The 27,684-nt window shown below is 44.6% G+C and overlaps 1 protein-coding gene and 1 pseudogene across 1 annotated transcript; one reads left to right on the top strand and one right to left on the bottom strand.

Moving 5' to 3' along the window:
* The first annotated feature begins 346 nt into the window (after positions 1-346).
* Positions 347-20,222, top strand: tm4sf4 (transmembrane 4 L six family member 4). Its single transcript, XM_072254500.1, has 5 exons — positions 347-669; positions 2,663-2,752; positions 9,290-9,432; positions 13,193-13,386; positions 19,319-20,222. The coding sequence occupies exons 1-5, from the start codon at positions 493-495 to the stop codon at positions 19,321-19,323; spliced, it is 609 nt and encodes a 202-aa protein (XP_072110601.1). The 5' UTR covers positions 347-492; the 3' UTR covers positions 19,324-20,222.
* Positions 7,016-7,194, bottom strand: LOC140197122 (U2 spliceosomal RNA; annotated as a pseudogene).
* Positions 20,223-27,684: the final 7,462 nt, after the last annotated feature.

Below are 27,684 nucleotides of genomic sequence, written 5' to 3'. Positions count from 1 at the left end.
GATGACACTGAAAGAATAATGATACTATTTTCAGAAAATGACTAATTCCTTAAAATGACTGGTCTGGGTGGAGCTATGAACTGAGTCCCCAGTAGTTCAGTTTTGCGGGTTAATTAATGTATTTTACACAGATGGGCATATGAACTCTGAATGCACCAGTGGTCACCAGTAAATTATTAACTATAACAGATAGTTACCATGACAAATGAGGACCTTTTGGTCCCCCCTCCTCCCCGCCAACCTCCTCTCCAACACCGCACGCTCCTCTCCACGTAACCGGGGCAATATCTGGCCTAACGTAATGCCATCAATATCTTATCTGGAACTGCCCTATAAAAAGGCCATCAAGCAAAAGCAACTGCCTCATTTTTATCAACGCTCAGCCAAGCAGGACTAAACGCATCCTTCTGCAGCTTTGCCTGTGTCCTGGTTGGAGCACAAGCAAGGACAGAACTGACACCAGTGGGAAAACCAAACTCTGCAGCAGGCAGCATGTGCTACAACAAGTGTGCACGATGCCTTGGCATCACCCTGATCCCTCTGTCTCTTCTGTGCATTATTGCAAACACCCTGCTTTTTTTCCCAAATGGAGAAACAGGGTACAACACCCCAGAAATACTAGCGGACAGTGTCTGGTGCTTCAGTGGGATTTTCGGCTCAGGATTGTTGGTAAGCCACATTTTGGAAAACTTTCAAAGTTTGTAGAGCACATGTAGGGCAGGCTATTTTACAGGTTAGGCATAAGTATTGAACATTATTCAAATTAAGCTTTAACTATGTCCAATAATTAATCATTGAAAAATGAAACAAATAATTTGCTTTGAAACTAATCCCAGCGATAATGTGTGCAAAGCACTAATAATGGATTAGACTTATTTAATGTTAGCAGGGGTCGCAGTAAGTTATTGGCGAAATTACTAAGTTCCAAGTCACGGTTCTCAACCTGTTTGAGTTTGAACCCTATTGTGGTAGCTGGCAGCTTAAAGTAACTAAGCAAACCTTTTCTAAGGGTCTCGGCCTGAAACATGGACTGTACACTTTTCCATAGATGCTGCCTGGCCTCCTGAGTTCCTCCAGCATTTTGTGTGTGTGGCCTATCATCCTTACCTAGGTTGGTCCATATGTAATTCCAAACCCACCAATGGCGTCACAGAATAATGCAACATGCAAACAAATTCTTTGGTCCATTTCATCTTATGCTGACCAAAACATCTATCTGAGCTTGTTCCATTTGCCAGTGCTTGTCTCATATCTTTCTGAATCTTTTCTATCGATGTACTTGTCTAGTCTTTCAATGTAGTAAGTACCTCTGCCTCTGGCAGCTCATTCCATACATTCACTGCCCTCTGTGTAATAAATACACCCTTAACTCCCCATTAAATCTTTCCCGTCTCACCCTAAATCTGTGTCCATCCATACCCGGAAAAACGATTGCGATCATCCTCCTCACCTCTGCCCCTTGTGATTTTACATACCTTGATAAGATTATTCGTCAGCCTCCTACACTCCAGGGTAAAGAGCCTCAGCCTATTTGGCCTCTCCCGAAAACTTAAACTGTCCAGTCCTGGTAACATCCTCACAGTTTAATGACATCATTGCACAGCTGGGCAATGAGAACCGTGCACAATACTCCAAGTGGGTCTCACCAAAGTTCAAAGTTCAAAGTAAATTTATTATCAAAGTACATATTGTCATCATATACAACCCTGAGATTCATTTTCTTGTGGACATACACAATAAGTCCATTTTAAAATAATTACCATAATAGATTCAATAAAAGACTGCACCAACTTGGGCATTCAACCCGTGTGCAAAAGTCAAAAAAGCTGTGCAAATACTAAAATAAACAAATAATAATAATAATAATAAATAAGCAATAACTATAGATAAGTGAAATGAAGAGTCCTTGAAAATGTGCCCATACATTGTGGGAACAGTCAGTTATGGGGCAGGTGAAGTTGAGTGAAATTATCCCCTTTGGTTCAAGAGTCTGATGGTTGAGAGGTAGTTATTGTTCCTGAGCCTGGTGATGTGAGGCCTGAGGCTCCTGTACCTTCTTGCTGATGGCAGCAGTGAGAAGAGAGCATGACCTGGGCAGGGTGGGTCCTTGATGATGGATGCTGCTTTCCTGCAACAGCACTTCATGTAGATGTACTCGAATGGTGGGAAGAGTTTTACACGTGACGGATTGGACCAACCACTTGTACAGCTGAAATATGGCATCCCAATTCTTGTACTTAATGTCCTGACCAATGAAGACAAGAATACTATCCAGTCCAGACATGGACCATAAGAGTAGCATTGCCAGTTTCATCTACAAACGTTTGTACATTCTGTGAATAAATATCTTTGTTAAAAAATGGCAATCCATAGAATGTGGTCTCAATACTTCCACACGAAACTTGTCACCGTTTTCTACATCACGCACATTTCTATGCATTGTTTTACCAGATGCTATAACCCAGATTAGCGTTCAGTTTTAAGGGAAATATATTGAGTTAATTTCAGTGCAATTAAATTATTTGACCATGCAAAACATTTCTGATAGAACCATCTCAATGTCGACTTTTGCTTTTATTGCGCGGATTCCGAAAGACAGCTGCCTGCAAGGCCGAGACCTTTCGTTGGCCTGTCTAATTTTGCCTTTGGAAACTTTTCACAGATGGTGTTCCCAATCCTGGTGTTCATGGGAATGGAAAACAACGACTGCTGTGGGTGTTGTGGAAATGAAGACTGCGGTAAAAGATTTGCGGTGAGAATTGCAGGGAACACTGGCATTTTCAGGACAAAAAAACCTCCTTTACCACATCCCTCCCCCAAACCCCACTCTTCCCTCCCTGCCTGATAACTGTTTGACTTACTATCAAATTGTGTGAATAGTTCATGCTGTTAATACATGGACAATGAAGGGTACAAAATGCGAACTTGAAAATGAGGGTATAGGGGAAGTTCATTGTTATATTTAAATATAGTAAGATATATAAAGTGGCAATTTAGCCCTTCAAGTTTATACTAGCCTTCCTTACATTCCCATTGACCCCTTTAATATCCTGTACCTATTCTCTCTCACTTCAGTTCCACTCTGATGGTCCAACAACAGACCTAGACAAAGGGCAATTTACAGTGATCATTAAATCAACATTCTTCATTTTATAAGACTAGTACAGTAAGGCCTCACTATCATCCTGCACTGCACATTCTCAGTACTGTAACACGATATTCTGCATTCTGTTATTGCTTCCCTTTGTACTGCCTCAAAACACAGTTGTAATGAAATAATCTGTCTGGATGGCAGGCAAAACAAAGCTTTTCATTGAACCTTGGTAGATGTCACAATAATGAACCAATTTACTAGTTTGGGGGATGTGGGGTGAAACTGCAGCACGTGGAGAAAGTTCACACAGTCACAGGGAGAACGTAGAAACTCCGCACAGATCACCCTGAGGAAAGAATCAAACCTGGGTCTCTGGAAGGATTAGCAGCGGAACTGCACCTTCCAGCTAGCCTCCTTCCTCTCCCCCCACCCCCCGCCTTTTCATTCTAGAGTCTTCTCAGTGCTGAAGAAGGGTCTCGGCATGAAACGTCGACTGTTTATTCATTTCCATACATGCCGCCTGACCTGCTGAGTTCCTCCGGTATTTTGCGTGTGTTGCTTCAGATTAGAAGTGTTTCAGGGTTGAGGGATCTCAGGTTCAGCCAGGGAAGACTGAAGTGAGATTTAGTCGTGGTGTGCCAAGTTTTAATGAATTTTGGGTGGGCAAGTGCAGAGAAACTGTTCTTGTGTGTGCTCATGACCAAGACTACAGATAAGTGAAAAACACAAGGAATGGAAGGATGATGGATCCAGATTCAGTTGTGGATTTCAAAAGGGAATCAGTTATGTATGTGAAAAACATCAAGAGAAGCCTGTCCAAGAATAGAGGCCGGAAGATGGAATCAGAATCCGATTTATTATCACGGACATAAGTTGTGACATTTGTTCTTTTGTGGCGGCAGTTCAGTGCAAGACATAAAAAGTACTGTATGTCACAATAAGAAGTACATTAAAAATAAAAAAACAGAAAATATGTAGTGTAGAAAGAGAGCAAAATGATGAAGTAGTGTTCATGAGTTCATAGTATAAAGAGCGCTTTGGGCCTGTGCACAGCATCAGAGAATACTGGTCTCCAATGCTTTCAGAACACCTGAAATTGATAATTGTTCTTTAACAAGAGTCATTACTCATTTAGATTTCCTTGTGTTTTTCTTGAGCAACTTGCTCTTAGTAATGCGGTCTCCTGGTGCTTTCTGTTTCTGCTTGTTAAGTTTACTTTGATAAGCTCAGGGATTCTGTGTAACTTGTATTAATTAAGCGGATGCCTGATTAGCGCTAACTGTGGGAACCTAGCTTTGAGAACGTTGCGTCTCGTGGTGTCGCTCGGCCAAGCCATTGACGTTCTGTTGGAATTCTTATGAATAAACTCTGGTTACCGTCTCTACATTGGAGTCTGTCTTTCTTCCGCACTTGGGTTCCGATATTGCCAGTGCACATCATGACACGTGGATCATTCAGAAATTTGATGGGAGAAGGGAAAAAGCTGTTCATAAAATGTTCTCTTATTCAAACATGTAACACATAAGAGAGATAATAGGGTAGTTGTTGAGATATTTTCATTAAGGGGAGAGTTTTGAATGGAGGGCCAGATGAGGGGCCAGTCATGTAAAGTAAAGGTAGACACTTTCTTTCTTGCAGATGGAATTCCCCCAAACTGTGGAAGCAGACAAATTTTTGAAAGATCAGAGATTGAAGGCTATGAAGATCTGACAGTGAGGGAGATTTAAGGTTTGAGGTTGATTAGCCATGATCATATTGGGCGGTGGGACAGGCTTGAGGGGTTAGGTGGCTGCCTCCTCTTTTCCCTTTTCTTGTGGGTATAGAGGGAAGGGAAGAGGAACAAGACTGACCGGACTGCTGGCAGAGTCTCAAAGGGCTGAATGGTCTCCTTTTTGCTGCTGGGCTTCTATGATTCTAAACCAACAACAGTGCACTGGGATCCATAATACTGGCACGGGCTCTTGTCAAGGAGGCCAGTTCATTCTAGGAGGGAAAAGATTTTCTACGTTTCTTTTTGTTGCTAACATTGACAGATGAAGATCAGCTGATCTGCATGTAGTTACAGAACACAACTTATTAACTAATTCTAGCAACCCGTCTCCATCAATTAATCCACAAGCACTGCCTTCATTTCTCAACTGGTGGAGAGCTTCAGCAACTGTTAGTCCCAAACATGTTACACCTACCAACCATAGTGCCATACAGGACATACACAGACACTTCAGCCCAACTGGTACTTGACGTCCACGGTGCCCATTCTAGCTAGTTCCATGTGCCAGCATTTGGCCCATAACCTTCCAAACCTTTGTTATCCTTGTACCGGTCCAAAAAGTTGTTGTCACTGCTCCTGATACTTAGGACCTGTACCCCTTGCTAATTTCCAATAGGAATCTGTCTGACTTGCATTTGCCTAACACAACAGACTTGTCTCAGGGTCAGAGGCTGAGGGGGCAACCTGATAGAACTATATAGGATTATGAGAGGCATATAGGATAAAGTCTTTCTCCTTGGTTGCAAATGTCAACTATTACACGACTAGGCTTTAAGGTTTAAAGGGGATTTATAAGGGAAGTTTCTTTAAATCGAGAGTGATATGTACATGAAACACGCTGTCAGGGGAGGCAGAAGATAAGCAACATTTAAACATGGTTACAGTTGGGCAAGTATGTGGACAGGAGGCCAACAAGAAAATGAATCTCAATGTAGTATGTGGTGATATATACGTACTTTGATAATAAATTTACTTTGGTTATTATCTGAATCGTGGCCGATTAGGAAAAGGGGAGGTGCAACGAGACCTGCGTGTCATTATACACCAGTCATTGAAAGTGGGCATGCAGGTACAGCAGGCGGTGAAAAAGGAAAATGGTATGCTGGCATTTATAGCAAGAGGATTCGAGTACAGGAGCAGGGAGGTACCACTGCAGTTGTACAAGGCCTTGGTGAGACCACACCTGGAGTATTGTGTGCAGTTTTGGTCCCCTAATCTGAGGAAAGACATCCTTGCCATAGAGGGAGTACAAAGAAGGTTCACCAGATTGATTCCTGGGATGGCAGGACTTTCATATGATGAAAGACTGGATCGACTAGGCTTATACTCATTGGAATTTAGAAGATTGAGGGGGGATCTGATTGAAACGTATAAAATCCTAAAGGGATTGAACAGGCTAGATGCAGAAGGATTGTTCCCGATGTTGGGTAAGTCCAGAACGAGGGGTCACAGTTTGAGGATAAAGGGGAAGCCTTTTAGGACCGAGATTAGGAGAAACTTCTTCACGCAGAGAGTGGTGAATCTGTGGAATTCTCTGCCACAGGAAACAGTTGAGGCCAGTTCATTGGCTATATTTAAGAGGGAGTTAGATATGGCCCTTGTGGCTAAAGGGATAAGGGGGTATGGAGGGAAGGCTGCTACAGGGTTCTGAGTTGGATGATCAGCCATGATCATACTGAATGGCGGTGCAGGCTCGAAGGGCCGAATGGCCTACTCCTGCACCTATTTTCTATGTTTCTATGTTTTGAGGCCACCATTCTTGTTCCCCAACTGCTGGCCTGGGGATGATCAACAACTGCACAATGCACGAAGGATTAAATTCTGGCCTCTCTTGTTCAAATCACTCTGTATCTCACCAGGAGGTGCACTTGCTCAATTAGAAAGCATTGCATCTTCAATTAATTTATGAATTTGTGGAATTCAGAATTTGAAAAGTTCGGGATAAGTCCTTGAGCTTATGATGCATTTATTACTTTGTTTCCAGTGAAAAGCTTTTGGAAGTTTCTCTAAGTTTATTACACAGAACAATAAAAGTTTTTTTTTATGATTGAGAGAGTGCCTGGTAGTGCAAGGGAATGAAGGTTCAAAGTTCAAAGTGAATTTATTATCAGTGTACATAAAAGACAATTTGTGCAAATAATTAAAAAGTAAATAAGTAAACTGAGAACATGAGTTGTAGAGTCCTTGAGAGTGACTCTAAAAATTCCTATCCCAGCTCTCTGTTCCAAAAATCAGTTTAATATACTGTATGGTCCCTAAAGAAGGGACATACCCAGTATTAAACTGGTAAGGATAGAAACTACATAGAGCCATAAGGCTGAGAAGCAATCAGCTGCTGAGGAAACATTCAAAAGGCCAATAAAGATCAAAGAATAACAAACAATCTGCTGGAGAAAGTCAGTGAGTCAAGAAACATCTGAAAGAGGAAAGAAAAAGTTAACATTTCAGTTCGAAACTCTGCACCTTCCCCTCCTTCCACCTTCTTATTTTGACTTTTTCCCCTTTCATTCCAGTCCTGATGAAAGACCTTGGCCAGAAGCATTGACTCTTTATTCTTTTCCGTAGATGCTGCCTGACCTTCTGAGTTCCTACTGCATTACATTAAAATTTTGTTCATGTTGGCTTCTGATATATTAAAAAAGCAGAAAATGCTGGAAACACTCGGTGGGTCAGGCAGCATCAATGGTAGGGGTCCCCAACCTTTTTTTATGCCATGGACCACTACCATTAACCATGGAGTCCGTGGAACTCAGAATGGGAACCCCTGATCTATGAACAGAGAAACAGAGTCATGTCAAAGACCTCTCATATGAACTTAAATGCACTTTGATACAAATGAGGAGAATAGTTTGTGGGATTATGGAAGAGGCTGTGACTGAGGTTTGGAATCAAAGAGATAATTTTTCTCAAGGCAAGCTGGATGTCATTCCTCCACCTTCACTGCCATTGTGACGAGTCATCGTCGCTTGCCAGCGCCACTGCTGAAATCTTGGTTGGATTGTTCTTTGTTCAGAATCTCCATCTTGGCTTTATCACCAGGGGTGACCTCACCAGGAGCTAAGAGCCAAATGGCTAAACCCTAGGCGCCATCGCTTTTCCAGTTTAAGATGGTGCTACCAAAGGCGCGCAACAGCTTACCAGCAGATTGAAAGGCAAGAGATTTGACTAAAAACATTACTTACAACATCTTTACTGAAGTAAACTGTGCTGAACTATTGCCACAGAGAGTGAGAAGGCAGGTGAGGCGAGTCCGGATCAGGGGATGAGCCGTGCTGGGGTATTGTGAGGCGCGATGTGCTCGAGTCGAGGTCGCCAGACGGTGTTGGTATCACTGCCGGAGATGGGGTGAGTGATTTGGAGAAGAGTCAATGCACAAGGGTTCTGACGCCCATCCACCTAACCTAGCTGTGAGGTTGGATTGCTCCAAGCGCTACGCTTACTTGGTGAGATCGAGAATGGCTTTAGGCTGGATGACCCAAGCGAATCGTGGCGCCAGGATAAGGGTCCTAGAATGAGGCACTGCCCGGGGCTTGGAAAATTTAAACCCCAGCCCAAATAGACTGGAAGCCTGATTGTCGGGACTGGAGGCGAAGATTGGGCTGATTTTGCTTGCTTTCCCGCGAATGTTCATTCCTTTCTCTGCAGCACTGAGGCTGTGAACGGATCTGGCCGTTCTGCGTTTGCCCCACTGGTATGATGAACTGGGACCGAGGCTTCGGTCTACTCTGGCTATTCCAGGAGTGGATCTAGGATTCAGTTTGGTTTGGAATGCTGTTGGCTTGCTTCTATTGTTTGTGTGATTTGTGTTTTTTATTCTCCCTGTCTCTGTGCAGGGTTTTTTGGTCTTGCTTTTTTTTGAATTGGGTTATTCAGATTTCTTGCCTTGTGGCTGCCTGTAAGCAAACAAATCTCAAGGTGTATAATTTATACATTCTTTGATAACAAATGTGCTTGGAATCTTAGAATCTTCACCTCTCAGGAATTCGCAAGCTGCTCCATTGCAACGAGGTCACATTAGCAGGCATGTTTAACAAAACAGTTTAAAAAGGCTTGTTCTAACAGGAAAGACCATTTGGTAAATGATTAAATTGTTCTTTTTTGTTGTCGTGTGTACCAAGTTACAGTGAAAAACTTTGTTTTGCATGTCAGCCTACTGTATACAGTTCATTTCACTACAACTCTGCATTGAAGTAGGACGAGTGAAGACAACAACACAATGCAGAATAAAGTGTTTCAGTAACAGAGAAAGTTCCCAGTGAGTGGGGGGAGAAGAGGGAATGTCTGGGGTGAGTGGGGTCTTTGATTATGTCAACTGCTTACTGAGACAGTGATACATTTTGAATGCCAAAAGTTAAGAAATTCCTGGAACCTTTCCATTTACTAACATCATCTTTTAATCAACTTTCTGTTCTGCCTTCATCTAGAATTTTTCTTCTGTGATCTTTGCCGTGATAGGAGTGGTAGGAGCTGCCTATTGCTTCGTTGTTTCCGCAGTGGGCCTCAACACTGGACCAAAATGTATCACCACAAAGGGCAACAGTAGCTATATCTACCCCTTTGAGAATGGGTAAGAGACTTCATGCCTGATGAACTCATTACAACAGTCTGAAGAAACAGGAACTTCTCCCAAGGATATTCTTTTAGTCCATAAGAGCATGAGACCATAAGGCATAGGAGCAGAATAAGGCCATTCGGCCCATCGAGTCTGCTCTACCATTCCATCATGGCTGATTTATTATCCCCCTCAACCCCATTCTCCTGCCTTCTCCCTGTAACCTTTGACACCATTACGAATCAAGAACCTATTGACCTCCACTTTAAATATACCCAATGACTTGGCCTCCACAGCCATCCGTGGCAATAATGATGTGGTGTCATACAGAACTGACTGAAAGTATATCCTTGCAAGATTCAAAACGTAACGTGAATCTTAGAGACATAAATCCAGCCAAGGGGACTTAACAACCATTACTCACGTGAGCTGGCATCCTTTATTAGATTAGATTAGATTAGATTCAACATTATTGTCATTGTGCCAAGTACAGATACAAAGCCAATGAAATGCATTTAGCATCTGACCAGAAATGCAAAGAATAGTGTTATTTACAAAATAACTGTGAATAAAAAGAGTGCTGGAGCACACAAATATAAAAGTACTGAGACAGTACAATATGGGTGCAATTCTGCTTAGCGCTGTGATGAGAGGTTCAGCAGTGTCACAGCCTCAGGGAAGAAGCTCTTCCCGTGCCTGCTGGTGCAGGAGCGGAGGCTCCTGTAGCGCCTACCGGATCGGTGGAGAGTAAAAAGTCCATGGTTAGGGTGAGATGCATCCCTGATAATGCTTTTCGCCCTGCCCAGGCAGTGTTTATGGTAGATGTTCTCAATGGTGGGCAATTGGGTGCTGATAACTCTGGGATTAAGTGAATGTGACTATTTTAAAGTGGTGACCTTAATATCACTTTATACACATTGAGAGTCATTGACACAGACATTCTGTGCTGTAACGTTCTACGTTCCAATTTTATGATCTTGACATGCTTCATTGTACTTTCCCCCCGCTTCATTGCTTTATTGAGATGATCTGGGATTAACTGTCTGTTAGGGTGGTGAAACAGTTTCAATTGGCCTTTTCAAAATGCAGTTGGACAGGCATTTGTGGGAATATAATGTGACGCTCTGTTGGGGGGGGGGGTGGTGTATCGACAGCCTGCCCCTGCATGTCTAGTGACCAGCACTGTTTATTGCCCTTGTGTTAAAATGCTTTTGTGGGATTATGGTGGGAAGTTCCAGTTCATTTATTGTCACATTTTAGCTTGGGTTATACGGTTATTTGCTTGTATATTTGTGGGTCACCCTATCTGTAACCTAGATGTGTGATGGTCACCTCCCCCATCTGTTGGAGACTGGTTGGGTTCACTCTCTGGGTCAGGGTGCCTGGTCTGTTTTGTGTTTATCACAATAAAATGGTTGAGCTCCCTCATCTGTCATGATGGAGCAAGTGCTCACTACAATAATTTACAGGGCCACAAGGAAAATATGGCAGAAGGAGAGCAATGAGGTTACCTTCTAGGGGCCCCCGTACAATCAAAGGGCCAAATCACCACCTTTGGTGGTGGAACAGTTCTCAAAGAGTCATTGCATCAAAGAGAGATAGAGCACAGAGAAAGGCCCTTTGGCCCATTGAGTTGATACTGACCAGCAGCCACCCACTTCCACAAATCCTACTTAATTGGTAAGGGCGAGAAGGCAGGAGAATGGTGTTGAGAAGGGAAATAAATCAGCCATCGTGGAACAGAATCTTTTATTTAATTTTTTAATTATTTAGAGATGCAACGTGCAACAGACCCTTCCGGTCTCAATGAGCCATGTCACCCAGACAACCCACCTATTTAACCCTAGCCTAGTCAAGGGACAATTTAAGTGACCAATTAACCTACTAACCGGTCGGTCTTTGGACTGTGGGAGAAGACTGGAGTAAACCCACACAGACTCGTCCTGTGTGAGGAAGAACGTACAATCCTCTTACGGAGGATGCAGGGACTGAACTCCAAACTCTGATGTCCAAAGCTGTAACAGCTTCGTGTTAACCGTGATGCTACCATGCCACCTCATAAACGGGCCAAATGGCCTAAATCTGCCCCTGTGTCGTATGGAATCCAGCATTTGCTGTGATAGGATTTCTACTCATATTCCTGGAACCATTGTCCAGGCTTCTGTCTACAGATCAGCAATGTAGAGGTAGCCATCCCAGCCTAGCACAACAATGCAGCAAACCTTCCCCTGCCAATCCCGTACAGAAATGGTCCCTAATTTGGAGTTAAAAATTCCCCTTTGACTGAAGAGTGTCATTCCAACAAAGGGGAGGATTTGTTACTGGTTCTGGACAGGACACTGACAAAACAGCAGGAACACCTTTCCATACCTGTCCATGTACATCTCTTCGCTTGGTGCTGCCCTCTGGTGTTTGCTTGGTGTTGCCCTCCAGTGTTCACCTGGTGGAAGCTGCACCAGGACAACACAGAGACTTGGGCTATATAATTTTTTTGTCTCTTTGTGACTGTATATTCCTCTGAAATAGTAACCATATATGCCATTTGTGCTACGTGCAATGTGCAGTGTGCTGTCGGTAATATGCTTTGCACCCTGACCCCAGAGAAACACTGTTTTGTTTGACTATGTTCACGTATGGTTGAATGATAATTAAACTTGAACTCACTATACACCTATCCATATAAACCCAAACATACCAGTTGCACTCAAGTCCAGGTACAATTAAGGAGAAACAATAAAACAAAATAAACATTAGTGTTGTCTCTTTACTTAGGTCTGATAAGCCCTGTAGTAAAGATAATTGACTGCTTCCCATCTGCTCCAACAATTAGACATGGCAGCTGAGACTAATCACTCAGGTATAATCTACAAAGAGATAGCCAAGATCATCATAAACCATAACAACCTCCCTGCTCTCAAGTCCTGGACAGTCTTTACTACAGAATTAATGTTTTCATTCAGAATGCTTTGTCACTGAGCCATTTTACGCTGACCAGAATTTCGTTTCCGTCAGCTTGATTCCTCTCTCATGGATCAGTTAAATCTGCCTCTCATATTACATTTTGATCGCATAGATCTGTAAAGCATCCGCACAAGAGATGGTGAGTCTTTGGGTTTTGTCTCCCGATAGAGCGTTGTGAAGGTGAGGTCCTAGAAATAGGCCTAGCTCCAGGAAGTTGAGGCTGAGGGAAACTGGCACAAAAGAGGAATTGAGGCCTCTGGCAGAATAGCCGTGACCATTTTGAATGGCCGGGACAGAGAGTCAATGATAAATTGGGAGTTGTCATTATCTGAAATACAGGGCTTGAATGAGCAATGACAAAAGATTCAGGTATAATTTTCATAAAAGAATTTCAGGTGACCTCAGAATTACAGGGAAGAAAATCAGTCTGTACCACAATTGTCTGTAATGTGAAGCCCATCATCTGTGTAAGGGTCAAGAAGCAAAGCTGAAAGAAAATTAATACTGCATTTATTAATTTACTTTATTTTCACATTATTTCCATGAGAATGAATTTTATTATATTCCTCAATTGTTTTAGGTAGTAACTTGTGAATTCTGCAAGGGCACATTTCCATAACACAAAAGGCAGAAATGAAAAGAGTTAGCTGTATGTGTTGATATGGAAGAAAATGTTCCAGAACTGTTGGAAAAGTGAATAAATGCTGGAATAATGGGACAGGATGATCTGATGGACCAAATGGCCTCCATTCCTGCTGTGAAATGTCTGCTGACTGTTTCATGGGGTTTATGCTTTGTCTCCTTGTCTTACCAGTGATTACCTGGGAAACCACACAATGTGGGATGAATGCATAGAGCCTCCGAATATTGTCCCCTGGCATGTAACGTTGTTCGCTCTCCTGCTGGTGATGAGTGGAGTCCAGCTCGTGCTCTGTGCCATTCAAGTGATCAACGGGCTGATTGGTTTTATCTGTGGCGAGTGCAGCTGTTGTTCCTGCTGCAGTTCAGGTGATTCACTTTATTACTCTTGAAGATTATGGCAACTGTTCATAAACTCAACAGATGCTGGAAACTTTGAGCAACACACACACACACACACACACACACACACACACACACACACAAAATGCTGGAGGAACTCAGCATCGCAACCTGACTGGTTGAGTTGCTCTGGCGGTTTATGTGTTTTGCTCAAGATTTCCAGCACGATTTATTAGCTTTTATTCCCGATTTCCATTACCAGGTTTCCCCCGCTATCCGAAAGTAGAGTGTTCCTATGAAACCTTTTGTAAGCTGAAATGGCATAAAGCGAAGAAGCAATTACCATTAATTCATATGGGAAAAATTTTTGAGTGTTTCCAGACCCAAAAAATAACCTACCAAATCATACCAAATAACACATAAAATCTAAAATAACACTAAAATATAGTAAAAGCAGGAATGATATGATAAATACACAGCCTATATAAAGTAGAAATAAAGTATGTACAGTGTAGTTTCACTTATCAGAATTGGGAAGATTTAGCCAAAAAACAGGAATTCTGCAGATGCTGGAAATTCAAGCAACACACATCAAAGTTGCTGGTGAACGCAGCAGGCCAGGCAGCATCTCTAGGAAGAGGTGCAGTCGACGTTTCAGGCCGAGACTCTTCGTCAGGACTAACTGAAAGAAGAGTGAGTAAGGGATTTGAAAGTTGGAGGGGGAGGGGGAGATCCAAAATGGTAGGAGGAGACAGGAGGGGGAGGGATAGAGCCAAGAGCTGGACAGGTGATAGGCAAAAGGGGATACGAGAGGATCGTGGGACAGGAGGTCCGGGAAGAAAGACGGGGGGGGGGAGACCCAGAGGATGGGCAAGAGGTATATTCAGAGGGACAGAGGGAGAAAAAGGAGAGTGAGAGAAAGAATGTGTGCATAAAAATAAGTAACAGATGGGGTATGAGGGGAAGGTGGGTCCTTAGCGGAAGTTGGAGAAGTCGATGCTCATGCCATCAGGTTGGAGGCTACCCAGACGGAATATAAGGTGTTGTTCCTCCAACCTGAGTGTGGCTTCATCTTTACAGTAGAGGAGGCCGTGGATAGACATGTCAGAATGGGAATGGGATGTGGAATTAAAATGTGTGGCCACTGGGAGATCCTGCTTTCTCTGGCGGGCAGAGCGTAGATGTTCAGCAAAGCGGTCTCCCAGTCTGCGTCGGGTCTCGCCAATATATAAAAGGCCACATCGGGAGCACCGGACCCAGTATATCACCCCAGTCGACTCACAGGTGAAGTGTTGCCTCACCTGGAAGGACTGTTTGGGGCCCTGAATGGTGGTAAGAGAGGAAGTGTAAGGGCATGTGTAGCACTTGTTCCGCTTACAAGGAAAGACTCTTAAACGCATCTCCTCCATTTCACGTACATCTGCTCTCACTCCATCCGCCCGCCACCCCACTAGGAATAGGGTTCCCCTGGTCCTCACCTACCACCCCACCAGCCTCCGGGTCCAACATATTATTCTCCGTAACTTCCGCCACCTCCAACGGGATCCCACCACCAAGCACATCTTTCCCTCCCCCCCTCTCTCTGCATTCTGCAGGGATCGCTCCCTACGTAACTCCCTTGTCCATTCATCCCCCCCATCCCTCCCCACTAATGTCCCTCCTGGCACTTATCCGTGTAAGCGGAACAAGTGCTACACCTGCCCTTACACTTCCTCCCTTACCACCATTCAGGGCCCCAGACAGTCCTTCCAGGTGAGGCAACACTTCACCTGTGGGTCAGCTGGGGTGATATACTGTGTCCGGTGCTCCCGATGTGGCCTTTTATATATTGGCGAGACCCGACTCAGACTGGGAGATCGTTTTGCTGAACACCTATGCTCTGTCCGCCAGAGAAAGCAGGATCTCCCAGTGGCCACACATTTTAATTCCACATCCCATTCCCATTTTGATATGTCTATCCACGGCCTCCTCTACCGAAAAGATGAAGCCACAATCAGGTTGGAGGAATAACACCTTATATTCCGTCTGGGTAGCCTCCAACCTGATGGCATGAACATTGACTTCTCTAACTTCCACTAATGCCCCACCTCCCCCTCGTAACCCATCTGTTATTTATTTATATACACACATTCTTTCTCTCTCTCTCCTTTTTCTCCCTCTGTCCCTCTGACTATACCCCTTGCCCATCCTCTGGGTTTTCCCCCCTCCCCCCTTTCCTTCTCCCTGGGCCTCCTGTCCCATGATCCTCTCATATCCCTTTTGCCAATCACCTGTCCAGCTCTTGGCTCCATCCCCTCCCCCTCCTGTCTTCTCCTATCATTTTGGATCTCCCCTCCCCCTTCCACTTTCAAATCTCTTACTAGCTCTTCCTTCAGTTAGTCCTGACGAAGGGTCTCGGCCTGAAACGTCGACTGTACCTCTTCCTAGAGATGCTGCCTGGCCTGCTGCGTTCACCAGCAACTTTGATGTGTGTTGCATGCATTACGACAGTGGTGCGCAGAAGAACATCTCCAAGCACACAACACATCAAACCTTGAATTGGATGGGCAACAGCAGCAGAAAACCACGAACATACACTCAGTGACCACTTTATTAGGTATAGGAGGTATCTGACAAGGTGCAGGAGGTATCTAAATTTATTAGGTACAGGAGGTATCTAACAAGGTGGTCACTGAGTGTATGCATGCCAGTTACAATGAATTTGAACTTGGAATTTATACTGATGCAACCAGTTAAATTTTTAAAAATCTGAAACTTGGACAGTGTTTTATGAAGGAAAAATAAACAATACAGCAACAATGAAGCCACTGACTTGTTGAAAAGACACACCTCATTCACTAAAGACCTTCAGTTCTTACCTGCAGAGCTACTAATGTGATTGACTGTCAACCATGGCCTCAATTCAGAGCTGGTTAAGTTGGAGAATAAGAGCTGATGTTGCTGATAATTTTAATAATAGCATGAGTGAAGTTTTGTCTAAAATGGGGGATGGAAGTGCGTTCAATGGAAAGTGACAGAAGAGAACTGGAAAAGAATTTTTGAAAATGCAAACGAATAGAGCAAGCAATTCGGATAGTACATTCAAAGGGCTAGCATTGCTGCAATGGGTCAAACAGCCTTCTTATTTGCTGTGTACCCCATTAACCTTTCAGGTTGTATTACCAATAACGTGTGCTGCTTCTCTTCTTCACAAAGCACTGATCTCAACAAGAAACATACTGCGTTTGCTAATGGTGGCAAACAAGTTAATAGGGCCATGCTAAACTTTTGCAATTCCCGAACTAAATGTAAGGGGAAAGATCGGCCTGCCAGTTTCCCTGGCACACTGGATGAGAGTGAAAGTTGCAAACTTGTCCCTCTTTGCCCCAGTTGCATCTCCCAGTGGATGAACCCTGCTACTTAAAATGAATCAGCTTATTGTTAGCACTAGAATACAAACGCAATTCACAAGATGGAAATGGATCCTCTTGAGTAGATATTGAATACACCTTAGCCCGTTACTTTCAATGAGCATAATATACTATAATACCATTATGCTTCTTACAATCATGGATATTGAATCGATTGTGACTGAAAATCGAGCCTGGAATGGAATTGATTGTTGAAGTGCTGCTTCCTGGTTTGTCCTAATGTCCATTGCAATGTCTTTTCATAGAGCTCTGCCTTAGTAACAAAACATGAGACATACACTTGATAAGAAGGGATCTATGCTTAAGGCCTCGGAGTTCTGATCTACCAGAGAAGTTCTCAGTCTTCACACACCTTTCCCCCAATAAACGTCACAATTTAAAAATCCAGAATACAAATAATAAGAGTAACTGCACATTTTATAGACAACAACAATCTATATGTTTTTATACAACTAATATTCTCAATATTTTTATATTGCACAGTTTGTCTTCAGTGTTAGGGTGGTCAATCTTTGGTTTAACAGGCTTTGGCAAGAACAGGCAGTGGCGGAGTCTTTTGGAGTCATTCAGTTCATTGTAGAACTTAAGCTTGAGAAATTGGAGCCAAAGTTATAACAACTGTAGGTAGTTAAAGCAATGAAATGCAGGTTACCTAATGATCTCCATCATGACTTACATCTGCAAGAAGTACTGCCAACTTCAGCTCCTGACTGACACGGCCAAGGAACTGGAGCTGGAACTGGATGGACTCAGGACCCCCCGGAAGGCTGAAAACCTCACAGATGAGACTTTTACTGAGGTGGTCACACCGAGAGGGTAGGCTTCACATAGTAGATGGGTGACCGTCAGGAGAAGTAAGAGGAGTAAACGGTAAGTGCAGGGTTCCTCTGTGACCATTCCCTGCTGCAATATGTGTACTGGTGGCTACTGCTGGGAGGGGATGTCCTCTCAGGACTCAGCAGCAGCAGCCAAGCCAATGGCACTGTGGCCAAATCTGAGGCTCAGCAGGGAAGGGTAAAGTCAGGTAGTGGGATAGTGACAGGAGACACGATAACTCGGGGGATGGACAGGAGATTCTGTGGCTGCAAGAAACACTCGAAGACGATGTGTAGACTACCAGGTGCCAGGGTCAAGGACATCTCAGGGTGGCTGCAGAATGAGTAGAGAGAGGTTATGGTGCACGCTGGCACCAATCTCAGGTAGAAAAGGGGAAGGAGTCCTGTCAGTGAGTACAGGGAGTTAAGGACGAGGCTGAAGAGTAGGACCTCCAAGCTAGTATTCTCTCGTTTACCCCCAGTACCACGTGCTAGTCAGGGCAGGAATAGGACGATAGTACAGATGAATGAATGGCTGAGGAAATGGTGCAGGGGGGTGGGGTTCCATATTTTTGGATCATTAGGATCTCTTTAGGGAACGTATTACCTGTACAAAAAGGACAGGTTACACCGGACCCGAGGGGGACCAATATCCTTGGGGGCACATTTTATAGAGCTGCTGGGGAGGGTTTAAACTAATTTGGCAGGAGGTTGGGAACCAGATTGATAAGGCTAAAGATGGGTCAGTTAGTATACAAATAAATGCAGTGTATAATGAGACTGTGAAGGACAGGCAGATGATGGGGCAAAAGGGACTTGGAAGTCCATGTGCAAGATTCCCTAAAGGTTAAATTGCAGGTTGAGTCAGTGGTAAGGAAGGCAAATACAATGTCAGTGTTCATTTTGAGTGGACTAGAATTAAGAGCAAGGATGTAATGCTGAGGATTTATAAGGCAAGGATCAGGCCGCACTTGGAGTATTGTGAGCAGTTTTGGGACACGTATCTGAGATAGGATTTGCTGGCATCGGAGAGGATCCAGAGGAGGTTCATTAGAATGATTCTGGGAATGAAAAGGGTTAACGTGTGAGGAATGTTTTGTGGCTATGCGCCTGCACTTGCTGGTGTTTAGAAGAATGTGGGGAGGACCTCATTGAAACTTATTGAATATTGAAAGGCCTAGCTAGAGTGATTGTGGAGAGGGCATTTCCTATAGTGAATGAGTCTGGGACCAGAATGTACAGCCTCAGATTAGAGGGATATCCGTTTAGAACAGTGATGAGGAGGAATTTCTTTAGCCAGAGGGTGGTGAATCTGTGGAATTCATTGCCACATAGGGCTGTGGAGGCCAAGGCATTGAGTGTATTTAATGCAGGGGTTTATAGTTTCTTGATTAGTCAGGACAGCAAAGGATACAGAGAGAAATCAGGAGAATGGGGTTGAGAAAGATAATAAATCAACCATGATGGGATGGTGGCGAAAACTCAATGACCCAATGACCGAAAACTGTTCCTATGTCTTGTAGTCTTACGGTCTTCTTCTGCTCATTTTTTTTAGTGTATGTATGGTTTTTCATAAATTGTATTGTATTTCTTCCCCCCCCAAATACCTTCAAGAAAATGAGTCTCAAGATAGTAGATATGATTACATATATTTGCTTTGATAATAAATTTACCTTGAATTTTGAATTTTTGACTTAATATGAGCCTTTTGTTTCTCTCCCCCTCCCTCTATAGCCTAGAAGCTGAAAGGTGAACTGGATGGGATCAAACTGCTCAGTAATCAGGTCTATGCAGCTACAGCAGAGTTTGACAAATGGACTTCCAAAACAGCACCCTTTCTTTTGTTCCCTGAGGACACACGGCAGAAACCACTGAAACTAAGTCACATTCCTAGGGCATTGATTTTAACCTCACCACTAGACTGTTAGAGGTTCCTATCTGAATCGCATCTATATACAGTAGGATCACTGTAATATTTCAATCAGTAATTTCTAGGTCAGGGAAGAAGCTAGTATCACTCAAGAAAACTGCTGCTTTAAAATAAAAATGTATTTTTTAAAATGTGTAATTTTTTTTCTGACTGAAGTTGTCTCACTAATACAGATCTCTGGAAGCAGCTCTTCAGCTGGAGGTTTGGGGTATTCCCTTGGCTCTGACTATGTTAAAGAAATTGCTTCAATTTCAGTTCTATTGGTTCCAAGAAAATCAGAAACTCGGGCAATTTCTATGACTTGTGATGAACCTACAAATCCCCCCTTCAGCCAGGATGCCTTGGGAAAGTTTATTGCCACTGTGGGATAAATCTATTTATTTGTGGTCGGCTGTCATAGTTTGCAATTCCACTTGAACTGCTGCCTATCAAAGCTAACAGAAAAAATATTTTATTCGGGTAAATGTCCGACCATCTATAATGCTTCAGCTGAATCTTATCCCACCTGAATTCTTCTCATCATTTAGGGAAGAATTCTCCAGTTTACATTCTGAACCTTAAAAAGACCAGTCTCCACAGAGCCAATATCTGTGTTATACTTAATCCAGTTGATTCAAGTCTTTGGTCCATTCTCCAGCCTCTTGTTTGGAAGACCCATGTCTTATGAAAAATGGGAGTTTGCTATAATAAACAAATGTGCACAAATCATGTTCTGTATCTTTTTGTGAATTATTAAACACTTGCCGGAGTCTTTGCTTCTCTTTGGCATAATTGTTCACTTCCTTTGACTTAGAGTCCCACTATATCTTCACAGTAACCTGCACATTTAACAGTGCAGGTTAAATGGCTTTTACATTTGTCCTTAAGAGCAAGTCATACAGGAAATTCCCTGCATATGATGAAGAGTAATATCAGAAAAATTCAATTCCAATATATACAAGGTTAAAGTACAGTACTGTGCAACAGTCTTAGACACATATATATAATCAAAGCACCCAAGACTTTTGCATAGTCCTGTATTTATCAAAATAGAGTGGAGAGTGAGTTTGTATATCTGGAGGGAGCAAAGGATGTTGGGAATGGTGAGGGAGGAGTTCCAGGGGTGTGGGACAGGTGGCAGAGGAGGAGTGCCAGGAGTGTGGGACAGGTGGTGGAGGAGGAGTGCCAGGGGTGAGGTGTAGGACAGGTGGCAGAGGAGGAGTGCCAGGGGTGAGGTGTAGGACAGGTGGCAGAGGAGGAGTGCCGGGGTGAAGTGTGGGACAAGTGGCAGAGGAGGAGTGCCAGGGGTGTGGGACAGGTGGTGGAGGAGGAGTGCCAGGGGTGCGGTGTGGGACAAGTGACAGAGTAGGAGTGCCAGGGGTGGGGTGTGGGTCAGGTGGCAGAGGAGGAGTACCAGGGGTGTGGGACAGATGGCAGAGGAGGAGTGCCAGGGGTGTGGGACAGGTGGCAGAGGAGGAGTGCCAGGGGTGTGGGACAGGTGGCAGAGGAGGAGTGCCAGGGGTGTGGGTCAAGTGGCAGAGGAGGAGTGCCAGGGGAGGGGTGTGGGACAGGTGGCAGAGGAGGAGTGCCAGGGGTGTGGAACAGGTGGCGGAGGAGGAGTGCCAGGGGAAGGGAGTGGGACAGGTGGCAGAGGAGGAGTGCTGGGGTGGGGTGTGGGACAGGTGGCAGAGGAGGCGTGCCAGGGGAGGGGTGTGGGACAAGTTGTAGAGGAGGATAACCAGGGGTGAGCGACAGGTGGCAGAGGAGTAGTGCCAGGGATGTGGGACAGGTGGCAGAGGAGGAGTGCCAGGGGTGTGGGACAGGTGGCAGAGGAGTAGTGCCAGGGATGTGGGACAGATGGCAGAGGAGGAGTGCCAGGGGTGTGGGACAGGTGGCAGAGGAGTAGTGCCAGGGATGTGGGACAGATGGCAGAGGAGTGCCAGGGGTGTGGGACAGGTAGCAGAGGAGGAGTGCCAGGGGAGGGGTGTGGGACAAGTTGTAGAGGAGGAGTACCAGGGGTGAGGGACAGGTGGCAGAGGAGTAGTGCCAGGGATGTGGGACAGGTGGCAGAGGAGGAGTGCCAGGGGTGTGGGACAGGTGGCAGAGGAGGAGTGCCAGGGGAGGGGTGTGGGACAGGTGACAGAGGAGGCGTGCCAGGGGAGGGGTGTGGGACAAGTTGTAGAGGAGGAGTACCAGGAGTGAGCGACAGGTGGCAGAGGAGTAGTGCCAGGGATGTGGGACAGGTGGCAGAGGAGGAGTGCCAGGGGTGTGGGACAGGTGGCAGAGGAGTAGTGCCAGGGATGTGGGACAGATGGCAGAGGAGGAGTGCCAGGGGTGTGGGACAGGTGGCAGAGGAGTAGTGCCAGGGATGTGGGACAGATGGCAGAGGAGGAGTGCCAGGGGTGTGGGACAGGTGGCAGAGGAGGAGTGCCAGGGGAGGAGTGTGGGACAAGTTGTAGAGGAGGAGTACCAGGGGTGAGGGACAGGTGGCAGAGGAGTAGCGCCAGGGATGTGGGACAGATGGCAGAGGAGGAGTGCCAGGGGTGTGGGACAGGTGGCAGAGGAGGAGTGCCAGGGGAGGGGTGTGGGACAGTTGACAGAGGAGGAGTGCTAGGGGTTGGGTGTGGAACAGGTGACAAAGGAGGAGTGCCAGGGGTGAGGGACAGGTGGCAGAGGAGGATTACCAGGGGTGTGGGACAGGTGGCGGAAGAGGAGTGCCAGGGGAAGGGTGTGGGACAGGTGGCAGAGGAGAAGTGCTGGGGAGGGATGTGGGACAGGTGGCAGAGGAGGCGTGCCAGGGGAGGGGTGTGGGACAAATTGTAGAGGAGGAGTACCAGGGGTGAAGGACAGGTGGCAGAAGAGTAGTGCCAGGGATGTGGGACAGATGGCAGAGGAGGAGTGCCAGGGGTGTGGGACAGGTGGCAGAGGAGGAGTGGCAGGGGAGGGGTGTGGCGCGGGGGCAGATACATCCAGCTCTGAGACGCCAGGCATGGCCATTTGATTCCAAACAATTAGTTTGATGATCACTGCAGAATGTCTCTGTGACGCATCCTGCTCTGTCCCCTCCTCCCTTCCCCCCTTCCCTACAATGATCCTCCTCTCCCTACCCCTTCCCACTCTCAGTCCACAGTAGAGACCCATATCAGAATCAAGTTTATCATCATTCACATATGTCATAAAAACTGTTCTTTTCTTGCGGCAGCAGTATAGAGCAACACAGATAATCACTACAGTACTGTGCAAAAACCTTAGGTTTCCTAACTATATATATATACGTGCCTAAGACTTTTGCAGAGTACTGTAAGTCAAATAACCTACCTGGACCTCGTGGCTTTGTACTCATAAAGAGGTGGCTGCAGAGATAGTGAATGTTTAAGTACTGGACTTACTAAATTCCTTATATTCTAAAATATCACTGCAGATTAGAAGAAGTTAACAATGTTGCTATTTAAGGAAGTAAAGAAAAATAGGAAGAATTATTCAGTTGGCATGACATAATTTGTCAGCCAATTACATGGAATAGGTCTTTGAGAACATGGCACTTACAAAATTGTAATTATGAAGGTAAAACACTGTTTTGTACGTAACTGGCAGGGTGGAATAAGGGGAACCTGTGGATACAGTATATCGGGGTTTTGAAAAGGGTATTAGAAAATTGAATTGACTTTATCTCTGAGAAACTTAGAAAACCTACAGCACAATACAGGCCCTTTGGCCCACAAAGCTGTGTCGAACATGTCCTTACCTAAGAACTACCTCGGCTTTACCCATAGCCCTCTATTTTTCTAAGCTCCACGTACCTATCTAGGAGTCTCTTAAAAGACCCTATTGTTTCCGCCTCCACCACCGCCGCCGGCAGCCCATTCCACGCACTCACCACTCTCTGCGTAAAAAACTTACCCCTGACATCTCCTGTGTACCTACTTCTAAGCACCTTAAAACTATGCCCTCTTGTGCTAGCAATTTCAGCCCTGGGAAAAAGCCTCTGACTATCCACACGATCAATGCCACTCATATTCTTCTACATTTCTATCAGGTCACCTCTCATCCTCCGTTGTTCCAAGGAGAAAAGGTAGAGTCCCCTCAACCTATTCTCATAAGGCATGCTCCCCAATCCAGACAACATCCTTGTAAATCTCCTCTGCACCCTTTCTATGGTTTCCATATCCTTCCTGTAGTGAAGCAACCAGAATTGAGCGCAGTACTCCAAGCTGGGTCTGACCAGGGTCCTATACAGCTGCAACATTACCTCTTGGCTCTTAAACTCAATCCCTCGGTTGATGAAGGCCAATGCACCGTATGCCTTCTTAACCACAGAGTCAACCTGTGGAGCAGCTTTGAGTGTGCTATGGACTTGGATCCCAAGATCCCTCTGATCCTCCACACTGCCAAGAGTCTTACCATCAATGCTATATTCTGCTATCATATTTGACCTACTAAAATGAACCACCTCACACTTATCTGGGTTGAACTCCATCTGCCACTTCTCAGCCCAGTTTTGTATCCTAGCAATGTCCCACTGTAACCTCTGACAGCCCTCCACACTATCCACAACACCTCCAACCTTTGTGCCATCAGCAAACTTTCTAACCCATCCCTCCACTTCCTCATCCAGGTCATTTATAAAAATCATGAAGAGTAGGAGTCCCAGAACAGATTCCTGAGGCACACCACTGGTCACTGACCTCCATGCAGAATATGATCCATCTATAACCACTCTGCCTTCTCTGGGCAAGCCAGTTCTGGATCCACAAAGCAATGTCCCCTTGGATCCCATGCCTCCTTATTTTCTCAATAAACCTTGCATGGGGTACCTTATCAAATGCCTTGCTGAAATCCATATACACTACATCTATGGCTCTAGCTTCATCAACATGTTTAGTCACATTTTCAAAAAATTCAATCAGGCTTGTAAAGCACGATCTGCCTTTGACAAAGCCATGCAGACTATTCCTAATCATATTATGCTTCTCCAAATGTTTATAAATCCTGCCTCTCAGGATCTTCTCCATCAACTTACCAACCACTGAAGAAAGACTAACTGGCCTATAATTTCCTGGGCTGGCTATACTCCCTTTTGTGAATAAGGGAACGACATCCGCAACCCTCCAATCCTCCAGAACCTCTCCCGTGCTCATTGATTATGCAAAGATTATCGCCAGTGGCTCAACAATCTCCTCTCGCTCTCCACAGTAGTCTGGGGTACATCTCATCTGGTCCCGGTGACTTATCCAACTTGATGCTTTCCAAAAGCTCCAGCACATCCTCTTCATTAATATCTACATGCTAAAGCTATTCAGTCTGCTGCAAGTCATCTCTACAATCGCCGATCCTTTTCCATACTGAATACTGAAGCAAAGTATTCATTAAGTACCTCTGCTATCTCCTTCAGTTCCATACACACCTTTCTACTGTCACACTTGATTGGTCCTATTCTCTCATGTCTTATCCTCTTGCTCTTCACATACTTGTAGAATGCCTTGGGGTTTTCCTTAATCTTGTCCGCCAAGGCCTTCTCATTGCCCCTTCTGGCTCTCCTAATTTCATTCTTAATCTCCTTCCTGCTAGCCTTATAATCTCCTAGATCTCTATCATTACCTAGTTTTCTGAACATTTCGTAAGCTCTTCTTTTCTTCGTGACTAGATTTGCAACAGCCTTTGTACACCACGGTTCCTCTACCTTACCGTCCTTTTCCCTGTCTCACTGGAACGTACCTATGCAGAACCCCACGCAAATATCCCCTGAACATTTGCCACATTTCTTCCATACATTTCCCTCAGAACATCTGTTTCCAATTTATGCTTCCAATTTCCTGCCTGATAGCCTCATATTTCCTCTTACTCCAATCAAACATTTCCCTAACTTGTCTGATCCTATCCTTCTCCAATGCTATCTCCAAAGGAGATCTCTAAAATGCCCTCCCACTGAGAGACCTGACATCTGACCAGGTTCATTTCCCAATACCAAATCAAGTACAGCCTCTCCTCTTGTAGGCTTATCTACATATTGTGTCAAGAAACCTTCCTGGACACACCTAACAAACTCCACCCCATCTAAACTCCTCGCTCTAGGGACATGACAATCGATATTTGGGAAATTAAAATCTCCCACAATGACAACCCTATTATTATTACACCTTTGCAGAATCTGTCTCCCTATCTGCTCCTCGATGTCCCTGTTACTATTGGGTGGTCTGTAAAAAACACCCAGTAGAGTTATTGACCCCTTCCAATTCCTAACTTCCACCCTTCATGACTTCCTCCTTTTCTACAGTTGTGACACTATCTTTGATCAACAGTGCCACACCCCCACCTCTTTTGCCTCCCTCCCTGTCCTTTCTGAAACATCTAAAGCCTGGCACTGGAAATAGCCATTCCTGCCCCTGCACCATCCAAGTCTCTGTAATGGCCACAACATCATAGCTTCAAGTGCTGATCCACGCTCTAAGCTCATCCGCTTTGTTCGTAATACTCCTTGCATTAAAATAGACCTATCTCAAACCATCGGTCTGAGCACATCCCTTCTCTATTACCTGCGTATCCTCCCTTTCGCACCGTCTCCAAGCTTTCTCTATTTGTGAGCCAACCTCCCTTTCCTCCATCATATCAGTTTGGTTCCCACCTCCAACAATTCTAGTTTAAAGTCTCCCCAGTAGCCTTAGCAAACCTCCCTGCCGGGATATTGGTCCCCCTGGGACTCAAGTGCAACCTTTCCATTTTGTACAGGTCACATCCTTACATCCTTCATATACAGGAGGAGTAAAAATCTTTATGTTACACCTCCATCTAAGTGTGCAATGTGCAATTGATAGTAATTTATAATAAATAGTATGTACAACATGGGACATAGGAGGTTGTTTCATTAGGGTGGCTCAGTAGCTTAGTTGTTAGCGTAGTGCTTTACAGTGACAGTGATGAGGGTTTATTTTCGATGCTGTATGTAAGGGGTTTGTATCTTTTTCTTGGTAATCACCTGGGTTTTCCCTGAGTGCTGCGGTTTCCTCCCATTTTTCAAAGATACAAATAGGTTAACTGGTCACATGCGTGTAACTGGGTTGTGCAGGTTCATTGGACCTGAATCTCTAAATTTAAAAAAATAATGAAATAAAGGGCTCACAGGGGTGGGGGTTGGGAATATATTTGGGTGGGTAAAGGGATAAAAAAATAGAGTGTGAATAAAAATAGAAAATGCTGGAAATACTTAGCAGAACAGGTAGCATTAGTGGAGGGAGAGATATTGCTAACTATTAATCGAAATTCTCTGATGAAAGATTGCCAACCTGAAATATTAACTTTACAGAAGGGCCACTTGTTGTGTATTTCCAGAATCTTCTATTTTAATTTCAGATCTCTAGCATCTGTAGTTCTTTTGCTTTTTGATGTTAGAATACATCGGTTATTTTCATGTTTTGAGATTAGAACAATGGAATTCTCCAGGGATTAGAAACATAGAAAAATAGAAAATAGGTGCATGAGTAGGCCATTCGGCCCTTCGAGCCTGCACCACCATTCAGTATGATCATGGCTGATCATCCAACTCAGAACCCTGCACCTGCCTTCCCTCCATACTCCCTGATCTCTTTAGCCACAAGGGCCATATCTAACTCCCTCTTAAATATGGCCAATGAACTGGCCTCAATTGTTTAATTAATTATCATTGGTTCACAATTTATGATGTATTTTGACTCTGGCATCTGTGATGTGTGTGTGTGTATATACACTATATCCCTCAATTCCCTGCATGTTCCTGTGTCTCTGAAACATTGATATAACATAGAACAGTACAGCACCGAAAGGGCCCATGATATTGCGCCAACCTGTATAAACCAGCTCCATGATCAATCTATCCCTTCCCTCTTACACAGCCCACAACCCTCCTCCATTTTTCTTTCATCCATGTGCCTATCTAAGAGTCTTTTAAATGTGCCTTTTGCATCTGCCTCTACCACCACCCCCAGCAGTGCATTTCAGGCACCAACCACTCTTTGTTTAAAAAAAATTATCTCTGACATCTCCCCTAAACTTTCATCAGCATATAGGAGGGAGATTATGAATCAGGGCTGAATGGTGCCAAACAATAATCTGTCACTCAATGTCAGCAAGAAGAAGGTGCTGATTATTGACTTCAGGAGGTGGAAACCACAGGTCCATGAGCCAGTCTACATTACGGGATCAGCGGTGGGGAGGGTCA

Source organism: Mobula birostris, chromosome 4 (genome assembly GCF_030028105.1).
Source record: "Mobula birostris isolate sMobBir1 chromosome 4, sMobBir1.hap1, whole genome shotgun sequence".
Lineage (NCBI taxonomy): Eukaryota > Metazoa > Chordata > Chondrichthyes > Myliobatiformes > Myliobatidae > Mobula > Mobula birostris.
Note: the sequence above shows the minus strand (reverse complement) of the source record. Positions and strands in the feature narration are given on the sequence as shown.